This window comes from Pneumocystis jirovecii, assembly GCF_001477535.1.
Source record: "Pneumocystis jirovecii RU7 chromosome Unknown supercont1.9, whole genome shotgun sequence".
NCBI classification, from domain to species: domain Eukaryota; kingdom Fungi; phylum Ascomycota; class Pneumocystomycetes; order Pneumocystales; family Pneumocystaceae; genus Pneumocystis; species Pneumocystis jirovecii.
Genome location: NW_017264783.1, coordinates 341,554 through 360,144, shown reverse-complemented (window position 1 = coordinate 360,144; position 18,591 = coordinate 341,554). Strand labels below are relative to the sequence as shown.

Genomic DNA, 18,591 nt, shown 5'->3' with positions numbered 1-18,591 from the left:
TGATGTTTTTATTTTACACTATATGATTTTATGATTTTATGAAAAAAGTTATTTGAAAAAATACTTTATGGTAAATTTTTATATATCACGTTTTTTTTAAATGTTGTAGGTTAATTTTGTGGCACTTAATACACTTCCTGAAACAGCCATTGACATTGAAAATCACACTAAAGAAGTTCAGGTAAATTGAAATGTTTAATTTTGTTTTTTTTAAAAAATAGATTGAAACTGGATTGAAATTATATCAACGAGCTCTTTCATTTCAATATGCAAAAAATTGGTCTGCTGCTGCTAAAGTTTACGAAGAACTTTTAAATTTAGATATATTAAAACCTAGTTTTATTGAGGTTTGATTTATATACGTTTGTATGTTCAAATAGTTAATTGTAATAAGGAATTATGCAATGTCGCAAGTGAAAGAATGACACGTTTAATTTATCTTGTATATAAAAATCATGGATCTTTTATCTTTGATACCATGGTTTCTTCTAATTTTAAGGATGATCATGGATTATTGATGTTATGCACTTGTTTGAAGAATTATTCAATTGTAAAATAATTTTTGATTTTTAATACTTTTTTTAAGTATATTAGGCTTTAAAATATGATCATGATGATTTGGCGCTATGGATGAAAGTTTCTAGAGTATCTGAAGATTTGGGTTTGAATAGGATTTTCCGTTTTTCGTTGGAAAGTATTATATACAGTGAAATAGGATTATTAATAGACCGTGAATATTCTGTTGATTGTACTTCATATGGGAATATTTTGTCTCCTGAAGTTTATAAATCATTTATAAAATTAAATTCTGTAATTTTTATTTTTATTTTTCTAATACTTACAAATAATAGCTATTACATTCTATCAAAGATTTTAGTAGTTTATTAAGGGTTAAAATTATATTTTTATGTCATAATGAAAATAATTAGCTACAGATTCCTTGTTTTGATATGAAAATAGCTTTTCAAGAAAAAAAGTTCATTAATTTAGCAAAAATGTATAATATACATATATCTTATATGTTACTAATGTTTTATTAAGGGATTTTTATTTTCAAAATAATTTTTCTCTTATATTAAAATTTCCAGAAAGAAGTATTGATTCTATTACTACAATGTTGACTTCCTTTCTTATAAATAGGTTTGTTTTTGATTTGAAAAAATTATATCTTTTTAATTATTTTTAAGATATGAAAAAAGCGATTTTGAGTTTTATTCTCGTATAGAATTTATAGAAAATCAAAGGCATATTGATAAATGTTTATCTGAAACAAATGACACTGAAACTCACGGATCACAAATTATTGTAACTTTACAGAATGATTTCGGATTTTCCGAAATGTTTCAAGAGTTGTCAGTTGATGTCGATAATTCAAAAATATCTTTAGAACCTCATTCTGATATTAATAACATTAATGATTCAGAACTAACACTTTCCAAAATTAACTTGGATAATGATAACATTGATTCATTAAGAAATTCAAAAAAAAGGCATTTGAATGATGAAAATTATGAAAAGGTAAATATAGTTTTAGTTTTGATTATATATAAAATATTTTTAGTCTCTTAGAGTTAGTAAACGAATACGTGATAAAGATGGTATGAATTTGAATCATGAAGAAAAGGATATTTGTTTTGTTAATTCTTTAAATGAAATTTTTAGTAAAGTTGAAATGTATTTTGGGGAATATTCTAAGTTTACTTTTTCTTCTACTGATACTTTCGGAAATGACGTAGCTGACAAACTCAGACAAAGTTTGTATTGTGGTTTTTTAACTGAAGATGTTGTAAATGATGTTATTCAGGAAAAGTAATTTTTTATTCTTATTTATCTTTTTTAAAAAGTTTAGAAATTTCTCTATGTTTCCTAGAGTTTTTTACTTAGATCTTTCTAAACATTTAGATATTTCAGTTAATATTAATGGAAATGAAAATTTAGCAGTTATTGATGAATTCGAATCTTTTATCAATAGTGATAAATATTCATTAGAGGAAATTTCTTTAGAATGGTTTAAAAGGTTTACTTTTTATTCTTATTCTGGTTTAGATACATTGTATTTTCAGAAAAAATGGTCCTCAAGACTTAGTAATGCAATTATTGAGATTGCAATAAATGTGGAAATAGAATGTTTATGTTTTTTTAAAAATGTTCTTAAGAAAAAAATTTTTTGTGATAGTTATATAAATGATGGTATTACAATACAAATAGAAACAGGCATTCTCCGAATTTTGGAAGTAATAATATATTTTTTTTTTTTTTTCGGTAATTTTTATAGTGGGCACAAACTATTTTAGAGTTATTTTTAAATTATTATGTTAAGAATGAGCGTAGTGATTATTTTGAGTATTTTCTAAACTCATTTATATTTTTTTTATAATATTTATAGAAAAACTGAAACGGATGATTTAATATTTCAAAAACAAAGAATATGTCGATGGAAATTACTTGTTAATGACTTGATGTTTGCATATGGAATTTCATTTGACAATTTGCAAACAAATAGTGATATGATAAATCTTTTACTTCGGTTTGTTTAAAATATTTTATTTTGTTTTAAAAATAATTTTTCAGTTATAAATTTTGTAATGCAATTATTCTTGAATACTTTGGTGCATTGCATGAGTCAGTTATAAAAGAATATCAATATATTAAAGATTATATGTTGCAACTTGGTGATGTTTCTGTGATTTATTTTCCAAATTGGTAAGGGTTTCTATGTAAGAAATGAGTTTTTTGTTTATAGGTAAGTGAGGTTATTTCAGAAATTTCTCTCTTCCGAATTGATCTGGAGATATCAAAATTAAAGACTGTTGATTTTTTTACTTCTGTTTTTGTGTCATCTAGATTAATGGAATATAATTTAGTTATTGAAAAATTGAGGCCTGTTTTACAAGGTTCTTCTAGACTGAATAAATTGTTTCACTTTAGTTTAGTGGATGAATTTTTATTAAAAGCTCCTATTGATTTTAAGTTGCAACTTTGGAGTTTGCTGCAGAATGTAATTTAATATATAAAAGTTTTGAAATATATTAATTTGGGAAGGCATATCATAATTTATCTCAAGTTGAAGATGCTTTATGGTGTTGTTTAAAAGCTCTCTCCTCTATAACTGCATATTTTGATTCTTCATTGTATAAAAATGCTATGACGGAACAACAAAGAACTATATTTATATTAAAACGTTTGTTTTCTGTTGGTTTTTGGATATTCTTCTATCTAAGATTAATGAATAACATATAGGCATGTCAATTGATTTCGTATGCTTTACAATGTTTAATCGAACATGATAAGATACTTAGTATGCTTTTTAAAATCTATATATAATACTTATTTAATAGGTTCTTTGAGTAACGATATCATTTCAGAGTCACTTTCATCTCTTTTGGTTATTTTGCGTCTTCTTCTTATTTTTTGTTTTTTTGAAGATTTTATAATAGACAATAATTCATGTGTTCCTAAGTTTTCAAGTAACGAAGCTTTCGATAATAAGCTTCATAATATGCAAGTTCAATCATGGTGTTTTGCATATTGTTTATATAAAGAAATTCTTTTGGTAAGTTATTTATTTATTTATTTATTTAATTGTATTAGAGAAAAGAAACAGATAAACGTTCTTTTTATATGGACATAACAAAATTTCTTTGTCTCATACATGAGGAGCTTGGAATACGTGGATATTGTTCGTTATCAGATGGTTTGTAGTTCTGAGTATATAATAACATAGTTTATAGAAATAGGTGTGCTTTTACGAATCCTTCAGACGGAGCTTTTAAATTCAGGATCCTTTTTTCTTACATCTGAAATTATTCAGTGTTTGCATTGTCGTTTTGGTTTGTCATTCGGGGTATATTGTTTAACTTGAATAATTATTCTATTAATAAAATTAAGACTGAAAGTTTTTATCCATTTGATCATTATACAGAGCCTTCTAATATTGATTATTTTTCTGCTGAACAGATTTTGCCCTTTATTTTATCTCTTATAAATCGGAGACGTTCAGGGCTTATTCTTCCTAGAGCTGATATAAAAACTGCTTTGGATAGAATATATAATGTATTGGAAAATATACCTAATTCTAAAGGTATTGTTATGCTGAGTTTAGTTCGGTTTATTAAAAAAACAGTTTCTAATGCATTTAATTTTACGCTTATTGATGCTTATTTGTCTGAAAGTATTCGTTTAAATGATATTATTGCATGTCAGCATGGTTTATTGAAAATTAATACTATGGAAATTAAAAATCTTAATAATAATTCTGGTAAATATATTTTTTCTAGTTTATTTTTAGTTTAATATTTTTATTTTTTTAGAAGCTTTTGCCTTAGCTTTGTCTGATATTAATTTTATACAAGCTGAGATTCATATTAGCATGTTTCGTTCAAGAGGAAAGACAACTTCAACTAGGGGTACTGATGATCTTGAATTAGCATTGAAATATTTAATGGTAATGGTTTTATTAATATTTTTTAAATACTAAAGTAAAAGGCTGATTTGTCTTTAAACCCATGGAGGATGTCGTCATGGCATGCTCTTGGATTGACTTTTGGTTGGTTGTCCGATGATGAATTAGCTTGGAGTGCTGAGTATATATATAATGAACAAAAATCTATTTCTGAGTTAAGAAAAGTAAGTTCAAAATCTGAAAATTATATTATTAGTTAAAATTTTTTTAAGAAATCTCTTAAAGCATATATGATGGCTTTTAGTCTTTTTATTTCTTCTTTTAATAATGATATGAATGATAATCTTGTTTATTCTTTTTCAAATTTACAGTATGACTTTGGATTGCAGCTCTATACATCCGTTCATCCTCCTCTTGATATGGAGCCTTTTATTTCAAGATATCTACAATTTTATAATGGTCCTGATGGACTTTTGAAACGTGAATTTATAAACGATATTTCTTATCATAAAATTATTGAGCTATCGATGAAATGCTTCTTATTTGCTTCAAAGAATATGAGTGGTGATTGGAAGTATGATTAATATATAGTAGTAATATATTTTAATGATTAAAAATTTTAGATGTTTTTATATGTTAGGTAAAACATTGGGGAAACTAAAACATGATCCTAAGGTATATTATATTAATTTTGCGAAATTTGTTTAGTTTTTTAGCAAGTCCTTGATCAATATCTTCGTGCCGTTAAATTAGTGCCTCGGAAAACTGCTGTTTCTGGACAAGCTATTATTATTGAACCTGATTATAAATTGGTGTCATCTATTGTAAAATACATTGAAGGAGATTATATTGATGTTTTTACTTTGTTTTTTTTATTTGTTCTAAAAAAATACTATAGTTAGAAACTGCTATGATGTATCTTCGAGAAATTGGGTATAATGATGGTATTTCCGAGTTAGAAACTCCTGCGAAAAAAGATGATATCATCGAAATATGTTTGATTGTTTTAAAGCGAATACGACTCGCTGATAAAAAACATTGGCATCATAGACCAGTTTTTAGGGTTTATTAGACATTAACTGTTTTATCTTTACTTATGATAGTTTAGTGTGCAAAGATTTTTGAAAGTCAATTTAAAATTCAATCTGCTAAAGATGAATTGGAGAATCTTTTTTCTATAAGAACCTTTGGAAAATCTGTTATTAATATTTGGCGTCCTGACTTTGAACGGTTTGTCAATTTTTGATTTTAAATATTTAACTTATTTTAAGTCCTGGGAGACATTTTTATTATGCTAAAAAATATACGCTTTATTTTATTACACTTTTAGATAAAACTAATGATAGAGATGGTCTTAAACTTTTACTTAAAAGGCTTCGTAAAGCTTCTTCTTCTATATATCATCATCGGTACGTATGGGAAAAACTTTGTACCGTTTATTTGGATGTATTTTTTACTTCATATTATTTGAAATTAATGCTTATTTTAGTTATTACGACGTAATGCATCTATTCCTGAATGTCCTAATATTGTTTGGGATATTCCTTTGGTAATTTTTAATTTTGTTGCTACAAAATTTGAAGAATTATTTTTGAGTAATACTATTTCTGATACGTATGGAATTGATAACATTCGAGATGTACTAGAATTGAAAAAGATAAATAGCGGTTTATTTAACGTTGAAATAATTGATCAGTTCTTAATAGATATATATTTTAATATCTATTTATCTTTTTCTAAGGAAATTAGTATTTTGGATAATTCTTTAATTGATTTAAATAATATGTTTAATAAAAGAGAAAATATATCGAATTATTTGGAAGAGAGCAATACTTATGTTAATATAAATAAAACAAATATTGCATTTAGTGATACAACTAACAATTTAGATAAGTCAGTTTTGGTTAATAATAATAATTTTGTTTTAGTTTCTCGAAAAGATGTTCTCTCACGCCTTTCTTTTTTTTGCAAAATAACTAAACAGGTAATTAATTATTAGTAGTTAATATTTATAAATAAATGTAATAACAGAATAATTAATTTAAAATTTTGTTGTATTTTTGTTGTATAATTTTTTTATTATAGAAATAGAAAATTTATTCAAATTTATAATTTTTTAATTAATATAAATGTAAAATAATTTATCATTTTATATATTAATTTTTTAAATTTAAATATATTACATATTTGAATATATTTCTATTTATATTCATTTATATTCTTGAATGTATACTGATCTAATGAATATAATTATATATAACACATTATATATAACACGAAATTATAATTATATGTTTTCTAAAGAAAAAATGCAGATTTTATTTTTAAAAATATGATTGTACTGTATAATTATTTGATTTTTAAAATATTATATATTACTAAATCTTATTATATAATTATATATTATTATTAAAAGATATATAATTATATGTTGAATATGTAGAAAATGTCATATTTATTGAATTGTATTATTATAAATTATATAATTTTTATAAATAATTGTCTAAAAAATTTATATATTAATATAATATTACAAAGACATGGTTTTAATATGAATTGATATTAAATTATATATAAATTATACATAATTTCAAATTTAACATGATATAATGAATGAGAGAAATATGGTTGGTTTTTAATAAATTTGTAAATTTAATTTATATATTTATAATAAATATATATATGTGTATTTAATATTTTATATATTTATTTTTAAATTTAAATATTTTAAATCTTTAAAACAAATAGCAAATTGCTTTTAATACTTTAAAGTTAATAGGTATTATCTACATATTCATTATTTTAAGAATTTAAATTATTAGAATCAATAAATAGTTTCAATAAAATAATTCATTTGAATCTAAATAGTTTTTATATGCTTTTTTATATTTTATATATTAATTACTTAAAATAAGATATAAAAGATATAAATTACTTAAAAATTTATGTGAAGTATTTGTAAATTTGTAAAATTAACATACAGAAATACATGTATATCTTTTATTATCTATCTTAAATACTATCAATTATTTAAATTAATTAACATGAGTTATTTTTAATTTATTTTTTAATAATTGTATTATCAAAAAATATGTTAATATAAATAATATAATAATATAGAGTATTTGCAGTTCAAAGAAGTATAAATTAATTAATGATAATATGCAATAAAATTATATTAAATTATATTAATCATAAGTCATTTCATATAATATTAATTACTACGTATAAACCTTCACTTAATGCATGTCTATTAAATAAATTTGTTATATTAAAAATATCATATTAAAAAATATATATCATATTAAAAAATATATTACATACATAATGAATTCAAATTTATATCCTATTGAATTTACAATTCGTTATAACTATATTATTTAATTATTTTATAAAAAATAATAATTTTTATTAATATTGTCAAAATAAATATTAAAACATACAATTTTTTAATTATCGAATCTTTAAACAAAAATTATAAAATTATTTTTACTCAGCAATGGAATCATGTGGAAATCCGTTATACCTTCAATGGGTAAACGAATGGATGCAAGAAGCAAAAGAAAAAAATCATAAATCTTATAACATTTTTAAAACAGTTAGTTATAATAATATTTTAAAGAATTTCTAAGACCGATCTTAGGCATATAACTCATTATTATCATGTCCCATAACATTTTCAGAACCAAGAGAAGCAAAAAAACTAAAAGGAATAGGAAACATTATATGTGGACGTATAGAAAAACGATTAAAAGAATATCAACAATCTCATGTAAATAAAAATACGGAGGATCAAAGTACAAGTATTAATTTTTACTAAATTATACTAAAAACAAAAGATAATACCAAAGAAATTGATATTAATTCTAATTTACACTTAAATCCAATAACACAAAATTCTCAACAAAAAGGGAATAAAACACGAACACAAAAAACATATATACCTGGATATGGATCCAAACCTTTTGCAATACTTATTGCCTTATTTAAGTTTAATGAAGACACATCTGTTTCAAAAGATGAAATATTAAATATTGCAAAACATTATTATGATACCAGTGATCACAAAAATATATATTCATTATGGTACGGAATGAAAATTTTACTAGAAAAAGAATATGTATATAAAACTGTCAACCCAACTAGGTACTATCTTACTGATTATGGAAGAGAAATAGCTACCGTTATTTCTAACATAACATTTTCAAAAGAAAAAATAACAGAAAATAGCAATTATTTATTATATAAGAAAAATATTAAACAAAATTTTATTAACAAAGAAAACACCATTAAACAATCTCACATATCAAAGAAATTTAGAAAACAAAAAAACGAATATCATGATAAAATGTATCTAACTAAAGTTTCAAATCAAATTACAAAAATTACTGCAAAACAATCACCAGAAAATACTCCAAGCACATTTATGCAAAATATAGCCGTAGACTCCAAAATAATTCAACAAAATTCATATTCTATTATATTATTATTGGATTTACGAGAAATGAAGACAGAAAAAGATAAAGAATTTATCCAGAATCGTCTAAAAGAAGAATCTATCAATTTTGAGTTTAGAACACTAGAATTAGGAGACATTTTATGGATTGCAAGATGCAATATAACTAAAAAAGATTACATTTTAGATTTTATTATTGAAAGAAAAAAATTAAGTGATCTTGCAAGTAGCATCAAAGATGGAAGATTTCATGAGCAAAAGGTATAAATATTTACTTTATACTTTTTTCAAAAGTAACTGTTTAGTTTCGTCTTTCTAAATCAGGATTAAAACATGTTATATATCTCATCGAGAATTACAATTATAATTCAACTGACTTACAAATAGAAACCATACAGTCGGCTATTTCAAGTACCCAAGTTATTAATGGTTTTTTTGTAAAAAGAGTTGCAGGATTAACAGAGACAATCAAATATATATCAAGGCTTACAAGATATATACTATATACATATCAGGTATTTAAGGCGCATTATATATTCATTTATTTATAATTATTAGACTCAAGATCTATACATTATCCCTAGCTATCATATCAATTCACAAACATATATAATTCAAAAAAATAAAATAAATTTAATTTATCCAGAACGTTCCTACGTTATCGAATATAGTACATTTTCAGATTTTTTATCAAAAACAACATCACTAACATTAGGCGATTTATTTCTTAAAATGCTGTTAACAATCAAAGGAGTAAGCCCGGAAAAAGCAATTGAAATACAAAAACATTTTCCAACCCTAAGTGATTTATTAACATCATATTCTAAGGAGACATCAGAGTATCAACGAGAAATCATGATAGCAAAAAAATGCGTAAATTATGGTAGAAAAAATATATCCTATTCATTATCTTCAAAAATATACAAGATATTCCAATAATTATTAAATTATTACAGAGTATACCCAAAAAGAAAACACAAATTTTGCTATATATATAATACAACAATAATACATACACCAACACATTAATTACTATATACTATTGTATCATATTTATTATTATATTTCAAATCATTCAAAAACGTAACATAAAAAACACATTACGCTATATAATTAACCAAACTATATGCATTTTTTCCCAATTTTCCTAATTTTAAAAACATTATATCACATAGCCATAGTATTATCAAAATAATACTGAGCTACACTGCACACAATGGTCGTTTATATCAGAAATATCAGAATTTAAAGTCACTATTCATAGTCATTTATTTGTAGCGTTCATAAATAGTCAAATTTCAATAAGAACCCAATTACATATAGACATTTTCAAGTACGTATGATCAAAAAAGACATCAAGCCAAATTCGTAAAAAAACAATTTTATACCCTGTAACAGAATATATAACATACCAAAACACCTATTCTTCAAACAAATAATTCAAGGCTTCATAATTAATCTTCTTAGAAAATGTTCGTTGCTGTAACATTTTTTTTGCAGATTCTACAGGATTAGATGGCAAATTCAAACTATTAGAATCTTTCGATTTATGTTTCTTACGCTAAATGTAAAGGTTATTTAATATTAAACAATACTATAAACTATACTCTTTTTGTTTGACGATTAATTCCAGCTTTAAGATCAGACTCCAATTTTAAACGTTTCACTAAATTATTTTAAAACAACAAATCAGGAAATACATAATATTACCTTCTTGTGCAGCAAGATATTCTCTATTAAGTTCCATCCAAACTCGAGTTTTCGCTAAAACCTCTGGCTCACTTAAAATAATTTGATTGATTTCATCATCATCAATATCGGAAAGAGTTTCACAATATTTTCCAGTTTTTTTAGTTTCTAATAAAATAATTATCTCAAAGGAAATTATATAATATTTTACCCTGAATAGCCATAGACATTCTTTGAATATCTCTATCTTTCAAAACTGATTCCATTTCACCTTTCAAGAAATTATCATTCAATTCAGTAACAAAATCACCAGTTTCAATTAATTTTAACGGTAACATTTTTTCTTTATTATGATAATAATTTGTCGTAGACGCATCCAAAATATCTATCTCATGTTCTTTACTATTCAAAAATTCCATAGCTTCAATATCCCTTTGCCTTCGTTCTTTTTTTTTTCCCTGAAGATATGAAGGTGGATCGTGAGTTTGTTCAAGCCATATAGTTCTAAAATCTTGAACGGTTAAATCACCCGATGCAGTTGTTTTGAACTCTTCTAATCTTTTCCTAACAGTAAGATCACCCACTTTAACTACATGTACGACTTCTTCTACACTTCTACGAAAATTATTCATACGTGCAGCTATTAAAAGACCTAAAAGAAGTAAACCAAATTATCTAAATCAAACATGATACTAACATGCACCACATATACCAGCTGGTCTTCTACCAGTCTGCATCCAATCTCTATTCATTCTTTGAACCAATCTAATAGCATCTGTAGCAACTTTATGGGTTTCTGCTCCAAATTCCAAAAGAGCAGCGAATCTTGTTATATAAAGAGATGGATCAGCAAATGGTAGAGTAATATGAAGAACTTGAACTAATTTAAGAAATGTTGAACCGAGTGTAAAAACATTAATCTTATTTACAATTAAATATATATTTTTCAAAATAAGATTTACCTGGAGAATATCAGAAAAATCAATAAGCATATGAGATGTCCTTTCTAGCCTGCATACTATATATAGACATGATGCAATAACATATTGTGATCGACGACCTTGAATAAAATTATGCGTCACAGCAAGAGTAAAATAACGAACAGCAGTTTCAGAATGTCTTTCTGACAAATGCAGTGCAGCTGCCAAAGCATTAATTCTACGGCGGCCTAAAAATTAATATTTTTAGAAAATAAAGAAAAAAATTACCATTAGCTATAGTTTGTTCTCTAGATTCTAAAGAACTCTGCCTACGATAAGGACCATTAGTACGCGCATGACCTTAAAATTTTAGAAATATAAAAAAATAATTAAAAAATACTTTGATCAGCGCCAACAAAAGATCCTTGAACAATAGCAGCACCTGAAGACGCTTCACCAAATGTAATTTCCGAAACAATCACATTCTCTTCAATTACATTCCCACAAGAAACACAATATGTAATACCTGAAGATGAATCCGCTTCAAGATTAGAACTTCCACAGCTTAAACAAGTTGACATTAAAAGATAATTATCGATATACTTATTTTAAAAATAAAAATTGAATCAAAAAATTCCGAAAAATCGTTCCCACGTTTATTCATTGTCAAAAAAGTTAAATCTTTAAAAAAACAGTTACGAGATAATTCTATATTTTTTCCAAACAAGAAAATAATTAAATTATTTTGAATATTTTATACTATTTTCAATTTTAAAATACACATAATAAATATCGAAAACACAAACTATATTATATTTATAACATTATAATAAAAAGAAATCATAATATTTTAATTCAATTCATCATATGTTAACTATATTCATAACAAAAAAAATAAAACTTAATCAATATTTTAATTTAAGAGAATAACCGTTTCAGTTTCTATTATCATAGCTATTACTAAGCGGTAATTTTTATCTAAATTATGAACTTTTTGTGATTTTTTTTAAAAATTATAAAAATATTATATTATTATATAATCATATAATACTAAAATAAATTAAAATATTAAATTATAATATTATACTTGTATTAAAATTAATTTCAATAAATTTAATAATCGTGACAAATTAAAAATATTCTTAGAATTTTTAATTATGCAATTAAAAAAAAATACTCTTAATCTTATTAAAGAATTCTCAGAAAAGCATCCCAAGCCAAAAAATGTTTTATATTCTTATGGAACTGCAGGGTTTCGTATGCAGTAAAAATAACGCTATTAGTTATTTTGTACTCATTAAAGATAGTTATAAGCTTTTAGATTCTGTTATGTTTAGATCTGGAATATTTTCAGCTTTAAGGTCCAAAAAAATGCAAGGGAAAACAATAGGAGTCATGATAACGGCATCTCACAATCCTCCACAAGATAATGGAATAAAACTTATAGATCCTAATGGAGAAATGTTAGAAATTTCATGGGAACAACATTTTAATAATATTTCAAATGCAGAAAACACAGACTATTTAATTCTATCAATTAAACAAATAATTATTTCTGAAAAAATAAACCTTGAAATAAAATCAAACGTTATTTATGCAACAGATACAAGGTAAAAGATATCTTATAAATACAAACTAATTATATAGACAATCAAGATTACCTTTGATAAGTTCTCTAGTGGATGGATTATCATGTTTTGAAACATTATGGACAAATTATGAATTATTAACTACACCACAATTACATTATCTTGTACGTAGTATTAATACAAAAAATACATTTGAAGCCTATGGGGAACCAACAGAAATCGGGTATTATAATAAGCTTTCAAAAGCATATCAATATTTAATGGAAAATCAAACCTGTCAAATACCTCTTTTTGTTGACTGTGCAAACGGAATTGGTGCTTTAAAACTAAAAAATCTATGTCGTTTAATAAATAAAAATATATTAAATGTTAAAATTGTAAACGAAAATACAAATAACCCTAATGAACTTAATAGAGAAGTTTAAATAATTAAATAACTTTATTTTTTTTTAAATAAAACTAGTGTGGAGCAGATTTTGTTAAGCTACAAAATAAATTGCCATTAGGGGTTGAAGCTAGTACAGAAGGTCACTTATTAAGCTTCGATGGAGATGCAGATCGCATCTTATATTATTTTATAGATTCAGGTATTTTATTTTTTTTAATTTCAATTATAAAAATTATTCTAGATGGAAAATTCAAATTACTAGATGGAGATAAAATAGCATCGTTAATAGCTATATTTATTATAGATCTTATTAGAGTAGCATTTATCGATATAAATATTGGTATAGTGCAAACAGCATACTCTAATAAAAATTCTACAATCTTCATTTCAAAAACATTGGTATATATACTTTAATTTTCATATTTAATTCTAAAAATATTATTATTAGGAAATACCAGTAAAATGTGTGCCAACTGGAATCAAACATCTTCATCATGCTGCAATGCAATATGATTGTGGAATATATTTTGAAGCCAATGGTCATGGAACTGTTTTATTTTCTTCAAAAATGCAATCAATTTTATCATCCTGTAAACCGAAATCATCTAAACAACTAACTGCTGTAAATCATCTTAAAGCACTAATCAGTTTAATAAATCAAACCGTAGGAGATGCATTATCGAATATGCTATTAATAGAAGTTATTCTTGCACATAAAAATTGGACTATAGAAAAATGGGATAACATTTATACAAATTTGCCAAGCAAAATGATAAATGTTATAAGCAAAAACAAAGAACTTTACAGAACTATAGTAAATATTCTTAAATTTCAAATTATTTAATAAAAAATACAGGGTCCTAATTACAAAGTTATTAAGCCAGAGGGAATACAAGAACAAATTGATATGCTAATTACAAAATATAAAGAAGGAAGGGCGTTTATTAGAGCGTCTGGAACAGAAAATACAGATAAGTATCAAGTATATCTACTTAGTTAAACTAATATAAATTTACTTAGAATATATGCAGAAGCATTCACAAAAAAAGATGCAGATGAACTTGCATTTAAAATTTCACAACTAATCTATTAGTATTGTTTACATATATATATTAAAATCTATCATTTATAATACCATATAAAACTATTATATAAAATATTTTATTTAAAGAAATTCAAAAGTAAACAAAATTATTATACAGTCACATATATATCAATCATTCGAATATAATTTTAAAATTTTTGGACTCAAAATTACTATCTAAAATCAAAAATTTATACCAATAATATATAATAGGAACAGTTGCCTAGTCTAATAAGCTATTCAGCCAAAAAAACGGGAAGTATACCATATGCCATAAACTATGTGCATCAAACAAATATAAAATAGGAGGAAAATCAAAAAATTCCAAACACATAGCAATTGTAATAGCACATACAATATACAAAGGCCACAAAGCAAAAGATCGAGAACCATAGTTCGATAAAGAATAATATACCCACAGAATATTCTGACAGAACCCAACAAATATATTAGCAAACATATTATATGAATAGTTAAATTCCACAAAAGATAAATACATAATATGAACTAAAAAAGCAGATATACAAACAAATGCCCATAAGTAAACAAAAAAATTATAGTTTCTATAACGATCTAATCGAAAAATCCTAATTGGAGTAAAAAAAAAACTCCACAAAGTTAATGCACCAGCAGAGAAATAGTCAGCCCTTTCAGTAAATTTGAAATCCCTCATATGGAAAATAGCACTCCAAAACCACGCATTTAGCCCTAAAATTGAATATATAATATAAAATTTTTTTAACATATAATTAGAAGGAATCAATAATTTTATCCAATGAAAACCAAGATAATGAACATAACCATTTAATATAGAAAAGAGTACACTTGCAGGCTCCTGCATACCAAATATTCTAACGAAATACCATTTACCCCAAAACTGTTCTTCTCGTAATCCATTTCTTTTTCTATACAATGTTACAATTCTTTGACATGAATAATCACATTCACTTTGACAATTCCACATCCCTATTCTTAAAATAATTGAGAGACTACCATGAATCAACTGTGTAGGAGCATCCTTTTTGCAATTTAATGTAACGCAAGAAGCTACACAATTCTTAAATTCTAAAAGCTGATTCCCTCTACTACATAAGATAGAAACAATAAAAGACACGGATAACAAAGTAAACACATGCAAACTAAACATATACATTTTTTAATATAAGTCATTCAATGTTTCTTTTATTATAAACTTCGTTAAATGCATATCCCGAAAGATTCAAAGCTTATAAATTTTCAAAAAATAATTATATATAATGATATTATTTTAACAATATATTGAACTTTAAAATGTCATCAATAATCACATTCACTATTTTAATATAGTATATTTTACATCTAAATCAAAAATAACGGATAAAAACATCCCTCGATGCCATTTCTCTGACTAATCAGCATATAAATGTTAATACATACATATTTATAGCTATTTTCCTAATTAAACGCATTTTCTACACAGAAAGTGAAAAAAACAGGAAGAATAAGTAAATATCAGCATTTTTTACACTTAAATAACTTTTATAGACTCTAATACATATTTTTATCAGAAAAAAAAATAAACATGTATTAAACGAATAATTATTAATTCTATATTAACATGTCAAAAACATGCACCAGTTCACAAAATCATTTTTCTCTTCAAAATTAAACAGCAAAATCCCTTACATAAATCAATTTAAATCAAATCATTTAATAAACGAATCATCTACTTCTCAACTATCTTCTGAAACGTCTACCAGTCTTACATGTAAAAAATCTAGGGAATCATTTGACAATAATAATAAAACATTTGAATCAAATTCTTATAATAAGCATCATACTATAAAAAACGCGTCTCAAGTAAACCTAAACTTTTAAAGAGTTCAAAACTAACATAAAAGGATATAACTCCTTCATCTCAGCTTTTAGATTCATTTAGTACACAAGAGTCTTCATTAGCCTTATCAGTAGGCCCACCTAAAGGCCGCTTAATTATAAAGATAATCCAAGCAAAAAATTTAAAAGTGAAAAACACGAATGTATAGAAATTTATTTAAAATTATGATTATTAACTATGCTCTAGGCAGAACCTTATGTTGTTTGCACATTTGAAAGGAATGAATACATATCTCAAGGGCCTATCATGGAACATAATGAATCAATACGCGGAATAGCTATTCCAAAATCCCAAAATTCATCATCAGCATCTCTCTATAATATGTATAGAAATAACATAGAAAGTAAAAATAACAATTTTTTAAATGTTCCATGTACCGCTAATAATCCTTTTTGGATGCACCAAGTTATATTGTAAGTATTAGGCCTATTCATTATTTTCTTATAAATATTAGTGATGTTATTGATTTAAAAAGTAGTATTGACATAAATGTTTATGATAGGAAAAATCAAGAATGTTTTCTAGGACATGTACATGTTAAACCTATTTTTATACATAAAAAAGTAACAAAACATTGGTATAAGTAAAAAATCCATTAATAATAAGAAAATAAATTCTCTAATAGCAAAAGGCTTGATATTCCTCAAAAAGAAAATGAAAGTATAGCAGAAATTCATTTAGAAATGATGTATGAACAACTTGATAAGCGGCATTATGGTCCTGATGATTTTGAAATACTAAAACTCATTGGAAAAGGTAAAAAATTATAACCATAACCTAATAAATGTCCTAAGAAAAATTAAGGTACTTTTGGTCAAGTCTATCAAGTAAGGAAAATAGACAACAATAGAATTTATGCCATGAAAGTTCTATCTAAAAAAGTAATAGTTCAGAAAAAAGAAATTATGCACACTATTGGTGAGCGAGATATATTAGTGCGAACTACTATTTCAGACTCTCCTTTCATAATTGGTCTTAAATTTTCCTTCCAAACACCTACAGATTTATATCTAGTTACTAATTATATGAGTGGAGGAGAACTGTTTTGGCATCTTCAAAAAGAAGGAAGATTTTCAGAACCTAGAGCTAAATTTTATATAGCAGAACTAATTCTTGCACTGGAATATTTACATAGCCATGACATAATATATAGGTTAAAATAATTTCATAATCTATATTTTACTTAATTATCTAGGGATCTTAAGCCTGAAAATATATTACTTGATGCTAATGGTCATATCTCTTTATGTGATTTTGGATTATCAAAAGCAAATCTGTCCTCTAATTCTACAACAAATACTTTTTGCGGAACTACGGAATATTTAGCACCTGAAGTTCTTTTAGATGATTCTGGATATACTAAATCGGTAGACTTTTGGTCTCTTGGAGTTCTTGTCTTTGAAATGTGTTGTGGCTGGAGTCCATTTTATTCAGAAGATACACAACAAATGTATAAAAATATTGCATTTGGAAAGGTACGTTTTCCTAAAGATGCATTAAGTCTTGAAGGAAGAAATTTTGTAAAAGAGGTAAAATTCTATATTATTATTGTATCATAACTTACTAATTAAAACAGCTTTTAATTAGGAATCCAAAACTCAGACTTGGTGCTACTAGAGATGCATTAGAGCTTCGAGAGCATAATTTTTTTCGTGATACAGACTGGGATGCACTGCTAAAAAAAAAAATTCCACCGCCATTTAAACCTATAATCTCAGGAGAACACGATGTTAGTAATTTTGATTTAGAATTCACTTCTGCTCCAATACAAAAGCCTGAAAATAATATTCATGCATCTACGCCTTTGAGTTCAACTTTGCAGGCTAATTTTAAAGGATTTACATTGTATAATTATATATATAATTTTATTTTCTAATTTTTTTTAGTGTGGATGAAAGTTCATTTGACGATCATTTCGAAGACAGGAAGTTTTACGAGCAATCAATCATAATTGATGATGAAGACCAAAGTTCAGGTCATTGCAGTATGGATGATAGTGAAGATTACTATAAATATTATGATCATATAAACAATAATCAAAAAAATAACGACAAAACAATAAATATTATGCAAACAGAAGATGGAATTTTTCAGGGTAATTTTGATTAAAGAATATTATTTTATAAAAAAATATAATATTAAATGTTTTAATTTCTAATTGTACATTAATTCATTCTTAAAATTTTT

The 18,591-nt window shown here is 24.9% G+C and overlaps 6 protein-coding genes across 6 annotated transcripts; 4 read left to right on the top strand and 2 right to left on the bottom strand.

Annotated features, from left to right (window-relative positions):
- Window positions 1-38: 38 nt before the first annotated feature.
- On the top strand, window positions 39-6,442 carry T551_02226 (uncharacterized protein; the record flags this gene model as incomplete). Its single annotated transcript, XM_018374489.1, has 31 exons — window positions 39-47; window positions 110-181; window positions 222-347; window positions 395-550; window positions 595-810; window positions 852-890; window positions 936-997; window positions 1,042-1,140; window positions 1,188-1,518; window positions 1,562-1,809; window positions 1,850-2,234; window positions 2,276-2,343; window positions 2,387-2,527; window positions 2,572-2,703; window positions 2,749-2,998; window positions 3,043-3,192; window positions 3,241-3,298; window positions 3,339-3,553; window positions 3,592-3,694; window positions 3,738-3,844; window positions 3,889-4,258; window positions 4,311-4,444; window positions 4,486-4,626; window positions 4,675-4,976; window positions 5,026-5,077; window positions 5,119-5,256; window positions 5,301-5,465; window positions 5,511-5,632; window positions 5,674-5,848; window positions 5,892-6,386; window positions 6,434-6,442. 31 exons carry the CDS (start codon window positions 39-41, stop codon window positions 6,440-6,442), a joined length of 5,070 nt encoding a protein of 1,689 aa, XP_018229441.1.
- A 1,459-nt stretch (window positions 6,443-7,901) lies between these two features.
- Window positions 7,902-9,797, top strand: T551_02225 (uncharacterized protein; the record flags this gene model as incomplete). Its single annotated transcript, XM_018374488.1, has 5 exons — window positions 7,902-8,000; window positions 8,046-8,199; window positions 8,242-9,119; window positions 9,164-9,373; window positions 9,417-9,797. 5 exons carry the CDS (start codon window positions 7,902-7,904, stop codon window positions 9,795-9,797), a joined length of 1,722 nt encoding a protein of 573 aa, XP_018229440.1.
- Window positions 9,798-10,278: 481 nt separating this feature from the next.
- On the bottom strand, window positions 10,279-12,048 carry T551_02224 (transcription factor TFIIIB subunit BRF1; the record flags this gene model as incomplete). The annotated part of the gene is made up of 8 exons (XM_018374487.1): window positions 10,279-10,419; window positions 10,466-10,524; window positions 10,569-10,715; window positions 10,759-11,199; window positions 11,245-11,467; window positions 11,510-11,715; window positions 11,756-11,827; window positions 11,868-12,048. 8 exons carry the CDS (start codon window positions 12,046-12,048, stop codon window positions 10,279-10,281), a joined length of 1,470 nt encoding a protein of 489 aa, XP_018229439.1.
- Window positions 12,049-12,624: 576 nt separating this feature from the next.
- On the top strand, window positions 12,625-14,537 carry T551_02223 (uncharacterized protein; the record flags this gene model as incomplete). The annotated part of the gene is made up of 8 exons (XM_018374486.1): window positions 12,625-12,731; window positions 12,775-13,077; window positions 13,115-13,475; window positions 13,520-13,643; window positions 13,686-13,843; window positions 13,893-14,258; window positions 14,301-14,419; window positions 14,465-14,537. 8 exons carry the CDS (start codon window positions 12,625-12,627, stop codon window positions 14,535-14,537), a joined length of 1,611 nt encoding a protein of 536 aa, XP_018229438.1.
- Window positions 14,538-14,661: 124 nt separating this feature from the next.
- Window positions 14,662-15,681, bottom strand: T551_02222 (uncharacterized protein; the record flags this gene model as incomplete). Its single annotated transcript, XM_018374485.1, has 2 exons — window positions 14,662-14,751; window positions 14,794-15,681. The coding sequence occupies 2 exons, from the start codon at window positions 15,679-15,681 to the stop codon at window positions 14,662-14,664; spliced, it is 978 nt and encodes a 325-aa protein (XP_018229437.1).
- A 455-nt stretch (window positions 15,682-16,136) lies between these two features.
- Window positions 16,137-18,513, top strand: T551_02221 (uncharacterized protein; the record flags this gene model as incomplete). Its single annotated transcript, XM_018374484.1, has 9 exons — window positions 16,137-16,367; window positions 16,409-16,546; window positions 16,591-16,817; window positions 16,859-16,987; window positions 17,036-17,160; window positions 17,209-17,557; window positions 17,600-17,933; window positions 17,981-18,249; window positions 18,291-18,513. The coding sequence occupies 9 exons, from the start codon at window positions 16,137-16,139 to the stop codon at window positions 18,511-18,513; spliced, it is 2,025 nt and encodes a 674-aa protein (XP_018229436.1).
- Between the last annotated feature and the right edge of the window lie 78 nt (window positions 18,514-18,591).